We start from the raw sequence: 19,446 nt of genomic DNA on the forward strand, positions 1-19,446 counted from the left end.
GAATATATAGCCCTCTTCTGCTTGGAGTTCAAATCACACCACAAACTAACCAGTATTCTTATGCCTTACCTACATCCTACCCCAGCACACTATTCTTTCCAATGTCTCTTGACAATCACACTGTTTTTTTCAACAAGACACACCATCATCTTCAACAATGGGAATTTTTACTGGGTATATGCCTGGAATGGTCTTTTTTCTTTCTTCCACCTTATAGAATCCTTCAAATTCTACCTAAATCTCTGCTTCTACAGAAAACTTCAAATAAGTACCAAATGAGATAATATTTGTAAAGTGTACACACAGTGTAGCACAAAGTAGGCACTTATTAAATGCTTAATTTTTTTCTTCTTGCAGTGCCTTCTTTTTGATGATTACATCTTGTTTATCCTGTAGATTGCTTTTTTTGACCCTAGTTGCTTGCATGCTGTCCTTCCTGAATTGTGAACCACTTGAAGGCAAGTCTTTGCCATTCTTTGTATTGCTAACGCTTAGCATGGTGTCTACACAACATACTAAGTGATTAAATAATTAAAACTTCCTTCAATAATTAAAATTTTTTGAAGATGAAAATTCCCTTTTCTCTGATAATTTCATTTTAATTAAAAAAATTTTTTTTGCAAGGCAATGGGGTTAAGTAACTTGCCGAAGGTCACACAGGGAATTGTTAAGTGTCTGAGGCTGAATTTGAACTCAGGTACTCCTGACTCCAGGGCTGGTGCTCTATCCACTGTGCCACCTAGCTGCCCCCTAATTTAATTATGAAGTTATTTTTTAATTTTTAAGAATCTATTAAGAATAACTCTCTTAAAATTGAAGAACATAGGATTTAAATCCTAACCAGTCACCACTCTTAGTGACCCAGTGCCCAGTCTTTTCCTCAGGCTTACCTTCCTTTGTGAGGGCCTCTGAATGTTCAAAAGTAAGAGCAGCAGGAGTAAAAGTGAAAAAGAAAAGGGTACATAAAGAATTAGATGTAGTCAAATTTTGTGCATAAAATTCAATATAAACAGGTGCAATCTACTTTAAGAAAATCCTATGTAAGTTAGAGGAAACACAAGTGTGGTACAATTAGTAGTACTACAACACAGTAATCACTCAGCAAGATCTTTTGATAATGGTCATATTATGCTTCTAGAGTACGTTTGCTATACTAAAGTGTCATTTAACCTTAAGATTATGTCAAATACAGGAAATTACTAGCAAGCTTTGCTGAGAGGGTGTCAAACACTAGAAAAAATAAATGTAATCACACCTAAATATGTGAGTCAAAATGAAAATGTAAAAAACTATGTCTCATCAGTACTCAATGCTATTCAAGACCATTACTTCTTCCTTTAGCTAACAGTTTGAATGAAACTTTTTTCAAATTTTAGAAAGGTTTTATTTATTTTGAGTTTTACAATTTCCCCCCATCTTGCTTCCCACCCCCCCCACAGAAGGCAGTTTGTTAGTCTTTACGTCATTCCCACAGTATGCATTGACCTAAGTTGATGAGAGAGAAATCATATCCTTAAGGAAGAAACATATAGCATGAGATATAGCAGAATTACATAAGACATTTTTTTTTTTTCAAATTCAAGGTAATAAGTCTTTTGGCTTTGTTTAAATTCCACAATTCTTTCTCAGGATACAGATGACATTCTCCATCACAAATTTCCCAAAATTGTGCCTGATTATTGGCCCTGTTGGTATGTATGAGCAAGTCCATTAAGGTTGATCATCACTCCCGTATGAATGAAACTTTCAATATTAAAAAACACACAACAATATTGTATTATATTGCTAATTTCATTTACTAAAAAATTAAAAGATCTATATTACAAAGATCTACACTACCCTCCTATGAAATCCATATACACAAAACATAATTAAAATTTTATGGTACCCTAAGAGAAAACCATGTCATTTTAATCATTTCAACTTGATAATGCTCTTGGCCCAAGTACTTTTTTTTTTAATGGCTCAAGCTAGAGTAAACAGAGGAAAGCTTTATGGTAATTATAACTAATGACAAATTCTCCTCCAAATGACGAACCAGTGATCTATGAAACAAGAGATCATAATCTTAAAATGCTTATTAAAAGGGTTAGCAATGTGAATTTTACTGGCAACTTGAAATAAAAGAGAAAAGAATAGAAGCCTAATACAATCCATGTTTTCAAGTTCCTCCACATTTCCTTTATGTTGATATATTCTAATTTTTTAAATGGAGATTCATTTCCAAATTCCTAACTATTACTACAGTCTATCACAAAGTATTAATTCTAAACATGGGAGTTACAAAGACAAAACAATACCAATCTTTATTCTCAATCAACTAACATTCTACTTGTTAGAAGAAAACATATCTACAATTAAATACAAAGTATATCCACCATAGTATCATAGAATCCTTGCTTAGTGAGAGCTAGAATCAAGTTCCATAATGTATATTCAACAGGGAGAGAATTGTTTAATAAAGGGGATTCATCTACATCATACTGAATGTAAGCTCTACAAGGGATTGAGACAGGAAAAATAAGAATTCATGTTTCTAGAGTGCTTTAAAAGGTTGAGGTTCTTTCATATATATTATCTTATTTGATCCTCAAAACAGTATTAATTTTAACCTAATTCTCATGAGGAAATGCAAGTGCAAAAAGTGTAAATGAATTGACCAGTCCTTGTTGACTGCATAACCCTCTCTCCTACACAGTCATGGAGGCTCAATATTGTCTTGGAATATTTTCTGAAATAGTCAACTATCCTGCTGAGCTCTTACTGTTACTATTAATTTAACCAAGATCTTCTTTGAGAGTTCTAATTTAATCCTTGACAATTTCATCTATTATTTTGTTATGTGTTTCAGAAGTACAAAATTTTGGAAGAATTTGTGCATTTGGTTTAACCTTGTAGGTTTCAGTTTTATTTAAAAAAAAATGAATGAATGAACGAATAATCACCCAAGCTACTGTGCTAAGTGATGGGAATAAAGACAGCAAAGTCCCTGCTCTAAAGAAATTCATATTCTATTGGTGGGGATGGGGGGGGGGGGAGAGGGAAGTATGAAAGGAGGCAAGTGGAGAGGGAGAGAGGGAGAAAACAACATGTATAGGAGGCAATGTCATTACAAAAGCTTTACTTTCTTGCAGGCTTTTAACCTGGGATTCTCTCAGTCCACAGTATTTCTTTCTACATGTTTTCCTTTCTTAGTTTATTTCCTCAGTCTTTCTGCTGTGCCATCTTTCCTTCTTGCAATAGTGACTTCAATGCTCACATTCTGTCTGTTATAATAGATGTTGGGATGAAAGCTGAATAGATGGGCAGTAAAAATAAATGCATGACCTGGGATAGGGATAAGGAGCAGAGGTTAACATGAAAATAATGATCAACAGCAAAAAGTTGAATAAAGTGAACCAACATCTATTTGGTGCCCACTAAGTGCCAAGCAGTATACTAAGGGCTGGGGATACAAAGTAAAGCAAAAAACCCCAGAAGGTCCTTGTATGGAGTCTGGTCTACCTCACTGTGGTTATTCCCAGATTTCTTCCATCTCTGTACTTTTGCTGCCATGTGTAGCCTTTATTTAGTTTTAAGTTTAGAAGGACCTAGAGTGGAACAAGGGAGCCAATGGTTTTTAAATTTGTTGACAGGATTATACTAGGCCAGTTTTATCGCTTTATACTTTTTTAGATGTGTTTTTTTTTTACAGCATTTGGTTCATTTTTTATGATTTGGAAGAAGTAAGGAAAGCTGTATTATGGGAATAACCTTTCATTATGTCTTTTTTAAAAAAAACCTCTTCCTCTTAAGTTTTAACTATTTGAAGATATTTAAAATTACTAGGCAGATGTGTTGCATAGGATATTTTAAAATTCTTTGCAACTCTACTTCCTCATTGAGAAATTTCTAACAGAGCTTCATTCTTTAAAGAAATACTCAAATAAGCTATTATTCAAATAATAGAGAAGACCACCAAGGCAAAGTGAAAAAATTGTTTGTTTTTTCCTATAATCTTCCAAATAATTGATATGGATCAAAAAGTTGTAAATAGACTCGAACAGGAATAGCTAAGAAGTTTTCAATCAACCTATCACCAAATATTTATTAATATTTGCTATGTAAGTCCAGAAATATTAGGTGGTGGAATAGTAATATGAAAACGAAATAATCTGTCAAGAAACTCACATTCTATTGGGAAAAACCTAAAGGATTATTTGTGCCTTTCTTTGAATTCCCAAAGTTAACTGCTGGGCCCAAAACACATAGTAGGCTCTTTTATTTATTTATTCATTTATTCATTATTTATTTATTTTTATTTTAGGCAATGGGGTTAAGAGTGATTTGCCCAAGGTCACATAGCTAGGCAGTTATTCTAAAGTGTCTGAGGCCCGAATCTGAATTCAGATCCTCCTGACTCCCAGGGTCCGTGCTCTATCCACTGTGCCACCTAGCTGCTCCACTTGGTAGGCTCTTAATAAAGACTGCCTGACTTGACCTGAATGAAGATGAGGAAAAGAGAGAGTGAACAGGATTGAAAATAAGAAATTGGAAGAATCATTTAATTGAATACTCAGTCTACTAACTCTGTGTTCTTTCATGTTGACAGAATAAACTAAACAAGATATCCTTCAGTTCAGTGGAACTCTCAGGTTATTTAGGCTAACCTGCTCCTTACAATTCTATAACAGCTTTAACCAGAAGTCCAAAAGTTACTTCATTCAGACCTCTTTTTCTTATATTATGCCCTAAGATCTTCTGTGTTCTGATTTTTAGGTGAAGAATGGCAAATGTTATTCTACTTGGATATAAAATCACTCCAAATATTTGAATCATTTATTACAACTTCACGAATCTTTCCTTCTTCAAACAAAATAATTTGAATTTTCTACAAGTCCTCTTATGGAATAATGACCAATTCTCTTACAAAAAACAAAAACAAATTAAAGATAGTAGCACTAGGAAAGGTACAGACTTTTAGCTCCTCATTCTGGAATCTCTGCATTTTAATGTAGTCTAAGACCAGGTAATATAGTTTATTATGCTAAGTAAACTTCTATTTATAGATATAACTTCTCTTTATAGATATTTTTCATGAGATGCTTTTATGATTCTGTATTAATAAAAATATTAAACAGTACAATGTCAAGGACAACTTTCTTAGGCTATTCAGCCAGAGACTTTCTTCTTTATGTCATTAATGGTAGTCATTAAGGACATTTATTCACCTAGGTTCAAACCTATCTAATTCACTTTTCATCTTCTCAAAAAGGACAATAAAAGAAAGAGAAACCCCTTAGTGTAGTGTATCTAAAGAAAGAAAAAAAAGAAAAGCAAAGCACCTAGAGTCTGCATGGAGTTTTTAGTGAAGAAACTCTTGGTGATCAACACTTCTCTTGCCAAATATTCAATACTTATTGCTCAAAAAATATGTTTAAAAAACTTTTACTTTGAAGATTTCACCTGCTTCACTTTTGGAGGAGAGGAAGGAATCATGATATTGGACTATCCTTTTATAATATTAGAAAACGGGTAAGGAATTGTATATAACAGCTCTTTCAAAACTTTTGAATCTGATTATCTGGGACTGAGAGGGAGTTCTCTTCTCAATTGTCTTGAGTTTCATATGTAAAACATTTTTTGATCCACTTTTCTCAGTCTACAGAACATCCTCTCTGGAAAACAGAAAGATAAAAAATGATAAAATGATAAATAAGGATTGAATGATTTTATGTTCTAGCATAACAGTATTCATCGTTTTCCTACAATCCCTTTGATAATGCTGTTTTCTACAATGTAAAAAGGTAATATTTGTTTCCTCAGGCCTAAAAAATCATTATAAATCTAAAATGCAACTGTTAAGAAAAAAACTCTTTCTAAATATATAGTTAGTAAGGGGGGAATAAATGAATAAACAGTCATAAGCAGAAATTCACATTATATAGAACTTTATTTATTTGACATTGCTATTTGTGAGGGAAATGATTTAATTGGACTCCTATTTTACTCCAATCAATATTAATCAGTTTGATATGATTCCATAGGGCAATGATTGTAAGGTCTGATATTAAATCTTAAAGTAGTTTTTAAGTTCATTTGTTTGGGGAGCTAACAATAAGACTTCTTCCTTTTTTTTTTCCCTTTTTATGGTAACCAAGGGCAGTGTAACAAATGCATGAAACACATTTAAAGTCTCCTAATCATTTTTGTTGACCCTTCTTCCCTTGGCATTCCTCAATTCTTTTTTTTTTTTTACGTTTTTACAAGGCAAATGGGGTTTGCCCAAGGCCACACAGCTAGGTAATTATTAAGTGTCTGAGACCAGATTTACCCAGGTACTCCTGACTCCAGGGCTGATGCTTTATCCACTGTGCCACCTAGCCACCCCGACATTCCTCAATTTCCCACATGGAGAGATTACCATCAACATGAATTAGTGACTTTCATTGTTGAGCTATAGCCTGTCTTTCTACCAGTTCTTGGGTATGTTCCTCATCTTGGTACAACCTCCTCAAAGGTCAAGATAGGTCTGTCAAGATCTGCTCATGAGTCCATCTGTCAACTAATGGTATTCTATATTTTAAGTAGGCCCTCCTGGAGGACTCAAGGGTAAACTCTATCCACCAATATTTATGTGGATCTGTATTTTTGGCCTGCTGGATCTTTATAGTCTGGATATCAAAGCATTTTAAAATAAGGCCCTGGAGAAAGAGGCTGCTTAAGATAGTGGCAAAAGTACCATTGACTAAGAGCTCTACTTCAGTAGTTTATCTTGTAGATTGGATAACTTTGAACCCCAAATTTAATTAGCTACCTAAATAAGAAATAATAAAGCATTATATAGTTGGATTATATGAGCAACTGAGTGGTATAGTCAATAGAGCTCCAGGCCTGGAGTCAGGAGGCCTTGAATTCAAATCTTACCCCTGACTCTTGATATTTACTAGCTCTATGATCTGGGCAAGTCACTTAAACCTTATTGTCTCACATCCAGGGCCATCTCCAGTCCTCATGACTCATATTAGCTATTGGTTTTTCAAATGGGTTCATAAGTAACTAAAATGGTTAAAATATATTCGCTTAAGGGGCGGCTAGGTGGCACAGTGGATAAAGCACCGGCCCTGGAGTCAGGAGTACCTGGGTTCAAATCCGGTCTCAGGCACTTAATAATTACCTAGCTGTGTGGCTTTGGGCAAGCCACTTAACCCCGTTTGCTTTGCAAAAACCTAAAAAAAGAGCTCTTTTGCTTGGCTATATATATGCTTAGTTTAAATAATCATTAATTTTTTTAGACTGAAAAACTCCATTTAATATGCACTCTTTGGGTACACTGTTTTAAGGCAAAAGCACATAAAAATCTATTAATTTAGTAAACTGATCTTTATATACTAGAAAATTTTTTGAGGGGACCTCATAAAGCAATGCTTGCAATTTGTGAATATTATTAAAATTGGCAAATAATTGACTTTTAAATAATTTTAATTCAAATATTTATGATTTCATCTTTTTTGAATCAAATGGATCCACAATTATTGGATAATCAGGAAAACTGATTTCAGAGGAAATACTTATTAGCATATTAATGATATACAAAAGTTAAGTTTTATGGAAATCTGTGTTTGAAGATACAATATTTAAAAAGGATCATTCATTACAGAAAAAAAAACTATGTGTGAGTAAGGCAACGAACAGGGAATTAATGAACTGACTTCAAGAATCCCTTAGATTGCTAGAAGGGACATATTGGACAGTGTGTCAAGTTTTGTTTTCCCCCTGCACAATTGACTAATACTTATGGATCTGAAAATGTACAGAGGCAACATAACACAGCTGCTATTGGTGGTTACTGCTTCTTGAAGAAGACCATGATTATTAAGAAGGTGATGCAATGATACACAAGTGAACTGGATTTGCGTGATGGGATACTGTGCAAAGTCACCAGTCTCACTTTCTCCTCCAGAGTCATCTGGTTCAGTGATATGAATCACGAGGACTAAAGATGGCCCTGGAGCTCTATTGACTACACCACTCAGTTGCTCACATAATCCAACTATACAATGCTTACAAAAGGGGAAGACAAAATGGATCAAAAAAAGAGATCTGTGGCATGGTGGGTGATATGTATGGTGTGTTTCTGGATTTGTATGAATGCGCATGTGTATAGGAGGATTGCAATATGTAAATGTATGACCATCTATTAAGGTGACTTTGTGAGGCACTGTATTAAGAACTGGAGATACAGGGGTAAATTTAAAAGATGAAACTAAAGATGGTTTTGGAAGTAAGAAGCAGGGGGAATCATGAAAGAGAAAAACAGTCATAAAAGTAAGGATTCTCTAAAAATTGAGAAGACATCCTTAAAACATCAACATAAAAGCAAGAATGTTAAATGACCACATAATAATACCAAAAATTGTGATAAATCAATTGCCCAAACAGTGCTAACATAATATATGCTATAAGTTCAGAGAAAAGACTTTGTCTATGAGAGAATCAAGCTGAACAAGCATTTGGCACTGGAATGAGGTAATAATGAGAGGTAATAATGACCAATATCCCAGAAAATAACCCCAGAATTAATAGCCCTATATTAACACAACATAAATAACAAAATACTTTATATTTTTCTTAGAGGAAAAAGTCTCAAATTATAAAAGTAGTTCACACTTAAGTTTAAGTTCAGTAGATTTTAAGTTGTATCCTGAAGAATAGCAGACTCCCTGAATAACTGCACTTGATTTGCTTTACTGTGTAATTAGAGTAACATGTTACAAAAAAGTGGAATTTTTTTTTAAGGTTTTTGCAAGGCAAATGGAGTTAAGTGGCTTGCCCAAGACCACAGAGCTAGGTAATTAAGTGTCTGAGGCCAGATTTGAACTTAGGTACTCCTGACTCCAGGGCTGGTGCTCTATCCGCTGTGCCCCCTAGCTGTCCCCCAAAATTGAAATATTTTCAAAGTAGCTTTCTACTAAAATAGCAATAATGAAATTAAATTGTTAATCTTGGGTGGGACCATGCATTTAAGGAAGCTAAACTAAGCTTTAAAATTATGAAATGTAAGTAAAAGTCACAGGTCTCAATTTGGCAGACTAGTTTCTTTTTCTTAAAAAATCTGGACGTTTGTCTACTTTCAATCTTAGGTGGCACAGTGCTGGGCCTGGAGTCAGGGAGATACTTCTTCCTGAATTCAAATCTTGCCTCAGACCCTTTGCCATGTGATGATGGGCAAGTCAATTAATCCTGTTTGCCTCAGTTTTCTTATCTGTAAAATGAGCTAGAGAAGGAAATGGCAAAACATTCCAGTTTCTTTGCCTAGAAATCCCAAATGGGGTTATGAAGAAGCAGACGTGATGACTCAACAACAAATCTCATAGATTACTCCCAACAGCACTGGTAGTGACTTGAATTCATCAAGGATAGCCAGTGATACTTTATTTAGTGTATCAATAATTTATGACTCATTTTAGTTCTGTCCTTTGCAGAGAAAATAAAAACCCAATGAAATTTGATCATTATTGATATCTGCCAATCAACTCTCATCATCCCATCCACTGTTTCTAACCATCTGATTTCCCTTCTCACAATATGGCTAAAAAACAAAGAAAACAAACCTTTTTTGTGATCCTTGACTTTCATTTATGGTGCCAGTTTATTTTGTTCCTCTATTCATCTTCTACTACTTGACCTTTCTTCTGTTTTGTGTGTATTTCTTTTTAATCTACACTGGTTTTTGAGTTTCTTTTGCATCCATATTGATTTCTTTAGAAAAATTCCAAAAATTCATTGAATTTGTTTGCCTTTGTATCATAACAATTTTCATTCTTGAGCAGTCTCCATCTCTCCTGAAATAGCTTACCTTGAGCCATTTTAGTTGGTGAGACTAGCTGTCTCTGTGATCTAGGGTAGACAGGAGTCAAATGTTTAAAACACACAAACAATGAACAAAGTTCGCTGACCTGGAGCTAACTCAACACTTTTTCCTTACCACCTATGTTGCTGACATCTAAGAGACACAAGGACAAAGCATATGCTTACCAAAGAATCCCTGCCCTTTTACCCCTCCCCTACTTCATTCTTTCAAGTGCCTTAGAGATGCTGGGGAGATTTGTCAAGATTACTGACAACATAGCCAGGTATCTATAGCCCCTTGGAAGCAAAAACCAATTGAAAGGACATAATCTTATAGAGTGGGTCAATACTCTAAAGCTCAAAAATGCATCTGAAAAAGAAGAAATAGAGGAAGCAGAACAGAACAATCTGTGTGGAGGGTTTTGTAATACATACTCCACTAAATCTGAGGGAAAGAATGGAGAATTCAGTTGGGATAAGTTCTGACCACCCAAAGTCTCTTGAGCAGAATATAGGTTGATGAACTGTACATTGCCTAGAATGGGAGAAAGCTTTGGTGTTTTGAGAATCAATACCCAGGGGAATTGCTATCAGAGGACAGTGAGTCAGAAAGTGAACAGAAGAAAAGACTAAAATGAGTCCAGATCCCAAGAAGAATGCTGAAAGACTTCAAGGATAAGCAGATCAACCAAGAAGGACAATATCAATATCGTAATATAGTAAACAAATTCAAGCACCTATGGAAAAATACTGGAAAAAATACAATGCTTGATGAGACAAGACTGATGAAATTAAGAAGCTAGAAGTTCCTGGGTGGCCTGCTGCCAAAATAAAACCCCAAAACAAAAAAAAATTTAAAAAAGTAGTAATTTGTAATCGTGTGTGTGTGTGTGTTGGAAGGGATACAATGACAAATAGAACATCTATAAAAAAATAGAAGAAAGGTGAATGCCCATTCTTCACACTATTATTTGATACAGTTCTGGACATGCTAGCAACACCAATAAGAGAAAAGAAAGAAATTCTTAAAATAAAAATAAAGAGCATATAAAACTAGCTGATGATATGATGGTTAAGTTTTACTTGGAAAAGTCACAAAAATGAATAAAGATACTAAACAGGAAGACACAGATTCTCAGACATTTATTATCCGGGTGACCCTAGGCAAGTCTCAGTCTCAGTTTCCTAATCTATAAAATGGAAATAATAGCAGACCTAGCTCCCAGGGTTGTTGTGAGAATCAAATGAAATACTAATTGTAAAATGTTTCACACAGTGCCCAGTGCAAAACTAAGTACTATAGATAAATGCTATCTCTTGTTATTATAGATAACTTTAGTTATTTCAGTTCTTTATTTCTTTAAGGAACACATGTTAATTTAATCTATACAAGTTTTTCAACTTTCAGAGGTTGAACCTCAGCTATTTTATTTGGCATTGAATTTCCTTTTCTACTATTGCTTCTTGTGTTTTATTATTACATTGAAATACTATGATTTTTGAGGATTAATTCTATAGCGTGAAGGCTTGCTAAAATTATTATCTATAATAACAGCTAACATTTATGTGCCAATATAAAATATTATCCAAATTAATTTATTCTTTTAATGTAATAGCAATCAAAAGACCACAATATCAGGAAGGTGAGTCTGAGTGAGGGGGTTGCTGTACTAAGTCACCAGTCTTACTTTCTCCTCCAGAACCACCTGGATCTAGTGACCAGATACGAGTCAGGAATACTGGAGATGGCCCTGGAAGAATCAGGGTTAAGTGACTTGCCCAAGGCCACACAACTAATAAGAGTCAAATGTCAAAGGACATATTCAAATTCCTGTCCTCTGAGACTAGTGCTCTATCTACTGCATCACCTAGCTGCCCTACAATCAAATTTACCAAGGGGATACCTTAAAGAACATGATAAAAAAAGCATTTTGTCAAACAAATTCATCTGTAAGAAGAAAAGACCTAGAATATTTAAGATAAAGAAAGAATGTACATTTTCAGAACATCAAACTATCTGGTATTGGTTAAAGAACAGAGACTTAGAGTAATAGAAAAGACTGAGCCAAGGGAAATTTGTAAATAGTAGAAATTTAATACCAGTGTTTGAAAAACTGGAAAACAAATTGTAGGGGCCACACACGTGCACAAAGGAGAGCCCTGGGTTAAAATCACTGGGAAATCTCAAAAGCAATCTGATTGAAATCAGACTGAGACTAACACTTTACACATATTTCATCATTTACTCTAAATATCATACTATAGAAAAAAGAAAAGCAGACCATATATTTCTCTCACTCTCCAAGAGTGAGGTTAAGTGACTTGCCCAAGGTCACACAGCTAAATAATTACATGTCTGAGGAGATGTATTCTTAACAAAACAAAGGATAGAAGCAATTAGAAATTATAATTATTTGAAATTTAAAAGCATTCTTCAAGGAAAAATTAATGTGTCTAAGATAAGAAGGGGAAAATGGGGGGAAAAATTTGTATTCAATGTATCAAACGAGGGTTTTGGCTAATAGTCTAAGTATCATTCCCCAACAGATAAAAGTTATCAAAGAATATGAACAAACAGATCTCAAAAAAAAAAAAATACAAGGTATTCATAACCCACATGAGAATCTCTAAAATACTAATGAGAGGAATACACAGCAAAACAATCCTGAGGTTTCTCCATATATTCTGCAAATTGGAAGAAGAGGAGAACAGTAAATGTTGGAAGAGTTATGGAAGAAGAAACACAGTATTACATTGTTGGCAGAATTGTGAAATGGTATTTTGGAAAGCAATTTGAAATTATGAAAATGAAGTGATTAACAGGCCCATGCCTTTTGAATCAGAGACGCCATTATAGGGCTTATATTCAAGGAAGACACTGATAAGAAAGTTTCTCATTTATTCCAAAATCTTGATATTTATATCAAATTAATTAAATATGTTAACAAATGTTTGTAACAGCCAAGAATTGGAAAAAAGTAGACGTCTAATCATGGTAAATAAATGTGATAGACTATTATTGCACTGCCAGAAATGATGTTGCATGGTAAATACAGAAAAACATGGAATATATATGAACTGACACTCAAGGAAATAAGCAAAGCCAAGAAAAAAGAAACAACATAAATAATAAAACACACACCCACGAATCAAAAGTAAATGTATAAAAAAATTTAAATCAAGCAGTAAGAGATATAAGAAGACTATTGCTTATGGTTTTCAGCTTTTAAATGTATTCATCAATTGTGCTGGGTTTTTTCTTTCTCTAAAAAACTAAGGTGATGTAAAAAAAAAAAAAACGGAAAATGTCTATAAGTTCCCCCCCCCAAGGAAGAGGAAAAAGAAACTAACATTAAAAGAACATTTTCTTTGAGAGATTGCTAGAGATAAGGGTACACCTTGCACCTGAAAGGGTGCACCAATTACTTTATCATTAATATTTACTGCCGAAAGAAGCAGTAAGGGTAGAAGAAAAGTCTGGTACTAGAGTTAGAATAACTAGGTTTAAGTTCTGCCTAACATAATTAGCTATGACCCTGGGCAAAGTATTTAATTTCTTATTGTCCAAAGTAACCTGCAAAAGCTGTAAGCTAAAAAAAAATTGATGAATTGTTTATTGGTAGAAGGAGTTTGTACACGTTTAATACTTGCAAAGAGATTAAAATCATAGCTCCTCCTCCCCAGTAATGATGAAATCATCAAAATGATGAGGAATGCTAAAGAAACAAAAGGTCTGAAATACAAGTTTTCCAATAATATTTAGGAAAAAATCTGAGGAAGGATGTAAATTTCAGGAGAAAACTAATTCCTTATACTGACTACTAAAGCATAATTCTTGAGTATCCTAATTTCTTACAAGACAGGATAAAGTAATTAAGGAAGTATCTTATAATCTGAAGGTGAAGGTAAGTCACTGGGCAAGACACAATGATGCAGAAGGGGAAAAAAAAATTATGCTTCCAGAAAATAATTTAGGACAATAGATCCCAGGTAATAGGTAGGCCCTCTCCACACTCAACTTAATGAAAACCTGAATTTTCTTCAAATTTATGAACAGGAAGAAATTTATACTACCTAGATCTGATTTAGAGAAATAATCAACTAGAAAAAAATGAGAAAATTCCTTTAACTAGAAATATTAGTATTATTTAAAAGTATTTTAAAACATTTTTAAAAAAATTAAATGAGGAAATACTGTTATTTGTTTCATAAAATTTCATGTAATTAAAATATGCTTGTTAAAAATACACAAATTAGCCTGTGTATAGCAAAATTAAGTTTGTTTAATGACATTACATTGCAAATTAGCATCTCTTTAATTTTATATGCTTTCAAAGACTGATAAAATATTTGCATCTAGACATTTTTAAATATATAAACAATGACTCTGAGATACATTATTTTGATTTTTCCTCAGGCATTAATGGAAGAATGGGAGTAAAAAGTTACTTTTATGTAATTCTCAATTGGCAAACATCGAGATGATTGGTTTATACACTACAATTTGATAGGCCTAAGGTAATTGTTTCTTTAATTTACTAAATTAGACTCCCCAAATGGCAAACATTTAAACAGTTATTAATCATAAGGTGAGGTTTAAGTAAGAAACATTTTAACTTAGTTTTATACAAAAAGAGATGAATTCTTTTGGGTTCACTATGTTGTCACTAGGATATGCTAATCTGAAGGAGCTTTACACAATAACTATAATGCAATGCCAATAAATCTGAAGGATATACCTTTAAAAATGAATTTGAACTAAATTGTGCATTTAAAAGGCAGAAAGTGGTAGAGCCAGGATTTAAGTCTAGATCCTCTTCAATCCAAATCCAGTACCTTCTCTTTGTTTATCATACTACATAAGAGAGCGACTATTTTACTTACACAAAAATAACAGAAATGCTCTGAGGTTCTAAAAGGTAAACTTTGGCCTTACTCAGAAAGGTAGATTATTCCACTAGACTAGCATCTGAAGAAACAAGTTTTATCACTATCCCATCATGCATAGGCTTGGGTGATTCAGATAAATTTACTTAAAGCATCTCTCTGTATTACAGATGTATAACATCAAGAAATAATGAATAACATCAGGAGGAAAAAATTTAATTCATGTGATTAGCTCCTTCTAGCATTCAAGGCATTTTATTTATGACATTAAAGTAATTCAAAGTGGTGACAGACTAGTTTGAAATTATACATTGACTATCAAGTCAAACACAGTTGTATCTTAAATTGATAATGAAAGCTTAAAAGAAATGCTGGTAATTTTCAGTAATGACAACCTGAAGGCAGTAATAATCTTAAACACACTAACCTGCAGCCACCATTACTTAAAGGAAATACAACCCCCCCCCCCCAAGATAGATAATTCTTAAGCAGCAGAATCAAGTGAATGTTCTCTATAAGGAACACTTACCTTTTCCATTGATTGCTAATCCTGAGGCAATTGTGGCTGTCACAGGGACAGGCAGTTGTTGAGGCACTGATGGGTGTATTCTTGGCCTGCTTCCCATTCTAGCTCTTTCTGCACCAGGACCCAGTAAAGCTCCAACAGGCTTTTCTGCTGCTACTTCTGGGGCCACAGAATCTTCTTGATCTTGTTCTATATGATCCAGTTTGTCAGGGCTTTCATTCTGAAAGCCATCAACTGCTGTCCTACTCTTAATAGGACTCTTGGGAACCAGAATTTTAATACCAGATTTTGCAAGGTCCATATTTTTTCGGCTTGAGAGAGATGGTGATGTGTTTTTCCTAAACTTCTGGCTGGCATTAAATAACTGATTATTTTTTGAATCGTGGTCTTTCCCAATAACAAGTGATTTGGGAGCCGTCTTTGAAAAACTGCTATTGGTAGATCTAGAAATCTGTTTCCTAGCGTTGTTTGGAGAGGTCCTATTTGTTCTGGTTAATGTGCTTTCCTTTTGTTTTTCGTTGTGCCGCCTGTTAAAGTCATGTATATATTCCTCACAATTCACAAGATGCTGTTCAGGTTCCCAAGTGTCATCTTCACTGTCATAGCCTTTCCATCGAACCAAATACTCTGTTTTTCCCTTCTTGTTTTTTCTCTTATCAACTATTCTTTCTACCTGTAAAGAAAAAGGGAAAGGAAAGTTGAAGACATTGTATTAGGTCTATGAAAAACCAAAAAAAAAAGTTTTTATGATAATAAAAGGGCAACTCCAAAATTTTTAAAGTATTTTCCTTTAAATTTCAACTCTAAGCACTATAGTTTTTTGGTGGCAAACAAGCAAGTGAAGTAACTGGATTTTGGGGGGGGTTTGTTTGTTCAAGCTAAGGTGCTATTATACATACATGTTATTTTTCCTCTATATATTCCATTATATGTGAAGGTTTTTACAACAGATTTGATCCATTGTCACCTTGGCTCTGTATGAGTAATGGGATGAACAGAGTGATCCATACTCACCACCTTTGTGACCATTAAGAGCATGCATCTGTGGAACAGCTAACTGTGATTAGGGGGTCCAGTCTGCGAATGAGGAACAGAGTTTCATTATCTCTGTATGAAGTGACATGCTCATAGAAAAAGAAAACTTATGACCTTGGTTGGCCCTATTCTAAATGGCTAGGTAAAAAAGAAGTAATGAGTCCTAAAAAAGGACTTCTTTTAATTAAATTGGACTGTATTTTTTCTACATGTTTTTGGAATCTTGAATGTTAATTACTTTTGGAGGGAGATGGAAAGAGATCTGAAATGGATTTCATTAAATGTGGCGGTGTTCTCAAGGGATGTGCAACAATTTTTTAGGTGCCACTAGAATTCTGATGATGTGAATGCAGATTTTTAAAAAAAAGCTCTGTAAATCTGATATAAACCTTACTTACCAAGAACACACAGCAACAAACAAATCTTGTTTATGAGATGTACACTAACTAAAACACAGACCTTGAACCCATAAAGAGCTCTTAGTGAAGGCAGACTGAATGGCTCATGTGAGTCTGACAACTCTTCACAATAAAGACAATTTGAATTTTCAGTGTGTCATGATACCTCATAACAAAAAATAAAGAAGTACAAGGATTTAAAAATTGAGGACTACTCATTTAGATTATTACAAATGAATGAGTAAGGGGCGGCTAGGTGGCGCAGTGAATAAAGCACCGGCCCTGGAGTCTGGAGTACCTGGGTTCAAATCTGGTCTCAAACACTTAAAAATTACCTAGCTGTGTGGCCTTGGGCAAGCCACTTAACCCCATTTGCCTTGCAAAAACCTACAAATGAATGAATAAATCTCCATAACTGTACACTGACAACTATTCTGCAATTTATGTATGGTATTGGAGAATTGCTGAAGAGCAATAAGTAGTTGTTCTAAGTTACCCTATACAAAATGTGACCCGGATGGATTTAAATGGATTTCTTCCTGACTAAGACAGAGTCTCTATCGACCGACTATATTATACTGTTTTTCTCATTTATACTATATTGTTTTTAAAGGAATTTGCATAAATCAGAGGCACAACACTAAATGAATTTATTAAGTGCCTACTAAATGCAAAGCACTGATATGTCAAGACAGATGGAAGAGTCCAAGGTCCTTGGCAATGCAATGACTCATTTTTCTTACACTTTCCTGAGAACCAATCTAAGTTATGTGCAAAGTTATTTTGTTTTAATGTGAATGTAGTGGTAACCTTAGTAATGAAAAGAATGGAATTTTTTTTATGGTGAATTTAATACAAAAAAGAGGATCCACTTATATCTTACTTGCACTATTTCATCAGCTGTTGCTCTCAAATACATTCCTTTAACATTTAACATTTCTAAGCTTAACGCAATCCGTCTCTTCTACCCACAATCATCATGAAACCTATTAGCCATAGAAGAAAAACGAGGGAATCTTCAGATTTAAAAAAAAAACTTCACAAAAACCAATGAAGTCTGACATTCCTCACCATCAGTTCAATACTATGGTTTGTAAATTCAGAGAAACAAGTTACAAACTATTCTCCTTTCCAGAAAATTTCCCTAAGTTTACTTTCCCCTTAGAGTTGATCAGTCTATTCATAGCATACGCATTATTTTCATAAAAACACCCTTAAAAAAAAGTATCCAAAAATTTCCGAATTTCCAAAAATTCATTTTCTATCACAGCTTTATTAATTAATTTATCTGTTGGGACAATGAATAAAAGACTGAAATTGAACACCTATCAATTTATAGAAAGTAAATTAACATGATGAATCTTGCAAAAACATGCTGAGTGGGCCAAGATGGCGACAAGAAGGGATCGAGTCTTAGGAGCTCTCTGATAAAACTCATAAGCTAAGGACTCTAACTAAACTTTTGAGAGACAGAACCCACAGAGGGACCCAGTGAGGCAGTTCTCCTACTCAAGGTAACCTGGAAAAGTGCAGAAAGGCTCTGCTCCCCGGGGTCGGAGGGTGGGCTCCCAGAGGGGTGGCCCGCCACAGCAAAGGAACTTCAGCCTCCCAGAGGCAGTCCCAGGGTGCTGGGAGCCGCGGCTCTCAGCAGCAGGGGAGTCTCCTGAGCTGCACCCCGGGGAGCACCGGCACAAAGTGGGGGAACAGCGGGGGACCTCTGCCAGAGCGAGCACCTGGAGCCCAGCTCTCAGGGCACACAGTGAGCAGCTTGGTCTTTCGGAACAGAAGCAGGCTGAGCCAGGAAGCAGGAGCCCCCAGGGCATGAGCCCATGGAGCTGAGGGAGGGGAGTGAAGAGAGAGAGAGAGACTGCGGAGCTCTGTCCTCTGTCCCTGGAACAGGACTCTGGGGCTCTGACCACATTCAGATCCTGATCCCAGTCTAGGCCCCCCCATAGAACAACAGCCCCCCCCCCCCACCTCAGCCCCGTGGCAGAGGGGGGCGTTTATGGTCATTCACAGACCAGGAGGGAGGACAGAGCCGCACACAGAGACCCTTGTGGGAGTGTCCCAAAAGCTCAGGAAGCACCCCAAAACCAGACCCAGGCTGGGAAAATGAGCAAGCAGAGAAACAAAAGGAAAACTATAGAGAAATATTTTGCAAATGAGCCCAAGAAGGATCAAAATACTCAGTCTGAAGATGAGGAAGCACAAGCTCCTGCATCTAAAGACTCCAAGAAAAACAGAAATTGGGGTCAGGCTATGACAGAGCTCCAAAAAGACTTTGAAAATCAAACGAGGGAGTTGGAAGAAAAACTGGGAAAAGAAAGGAAGAGAGATGCAGGAAAAACATGAAAATGAAGTCAGCAGCTTAGTCAAGGAAATAAAAAAAAAATGCTGAAGAAAATAGCATGCTAAAAACCAGCTTAGGTCAAATGGATAAAACAGTTCAAAAAGTTATTGAGGAGAAGAATGCTTTAAAAAGCAAAATTGGCCAGATGGGAAAAGAGATAAGAAAACTCTCTGAGAACAAATCCTTCAGACAAAGAACAGAATTCAGGGAGATTGATGAATTTACCAGAAATCAGGAATCAATACTTCAAAACAAAAAAAAAATGAAAAATTAGAAGAAAATGTGAAACATCTCATTGAAAAAACAACTGATATGGAAAACAGACTTAGGAAAGATAATTTAAAAATTATTGGAATACCTGAAAGTCATGATCAGGAAAAGAGCCTTGACATCATTTTCAAAGAATTACTACAGGAAAA

The 19,446-nt window shown here is 35.0% G+C and overlaps 1 protein-coding gene across 12 annotated transcripts in view; it reads right to left on the reverse strand.

Moving 5' to 3' along the window:
* Positions 1-19,446, reverse strand: part of CDYL (chromodomain Y like) — a 165,409-nt gene that overhangs the window by 67,268 nt on the left and 78,695 nt on the right. For 3 of the 12 annotated variants that reach the window (XM_074208490.1, XM_074208488.1, XM_074208491.1), the window contains 3 exons: positions 16,259-16,321; positions 15,248-15,917; positions 891-908 (listed from right to left, as the gene is read on the reverse strand). In XM_074208490.1, the coding sequence (XP_074064591.1) occupies positions 891-908; positions 15,248-15,917; positions 16,259-16,282 (712 nt within the window). In that variant the 5' untranslated portion in view covers positions 16,283-16,321. Of the gene's footprint in view, positions 1-890; positions 909-5,324; positions 9,880-15,247; positions 15,918-16,258; positions 16,322-17,560; positions 18,273-19,446 lie in introns of those variants that run through there. The other 9 variants (XM_074208489.1, XM_074208497.1, XM_074208496.1 and 6 more) reach the window with 9 other exon arrangements.

The sequence above is a fragment of the Macrotis lagotis genome, chromosome X, assembly GCF_037893015.1.
Source record: "Macrotis lagotis isolate mMagLag1 chromosome X, bilby.v1.9.chrom.fasta, whole genome shotgun sequence".
NCBI classification, from domain to species: domain Eukaryota; kingdom Metazoa; phylum Chordata; class Mammalia; order Peramelemorphia; family Peramelidae; genus Macrotis; species Macrotis lagotis.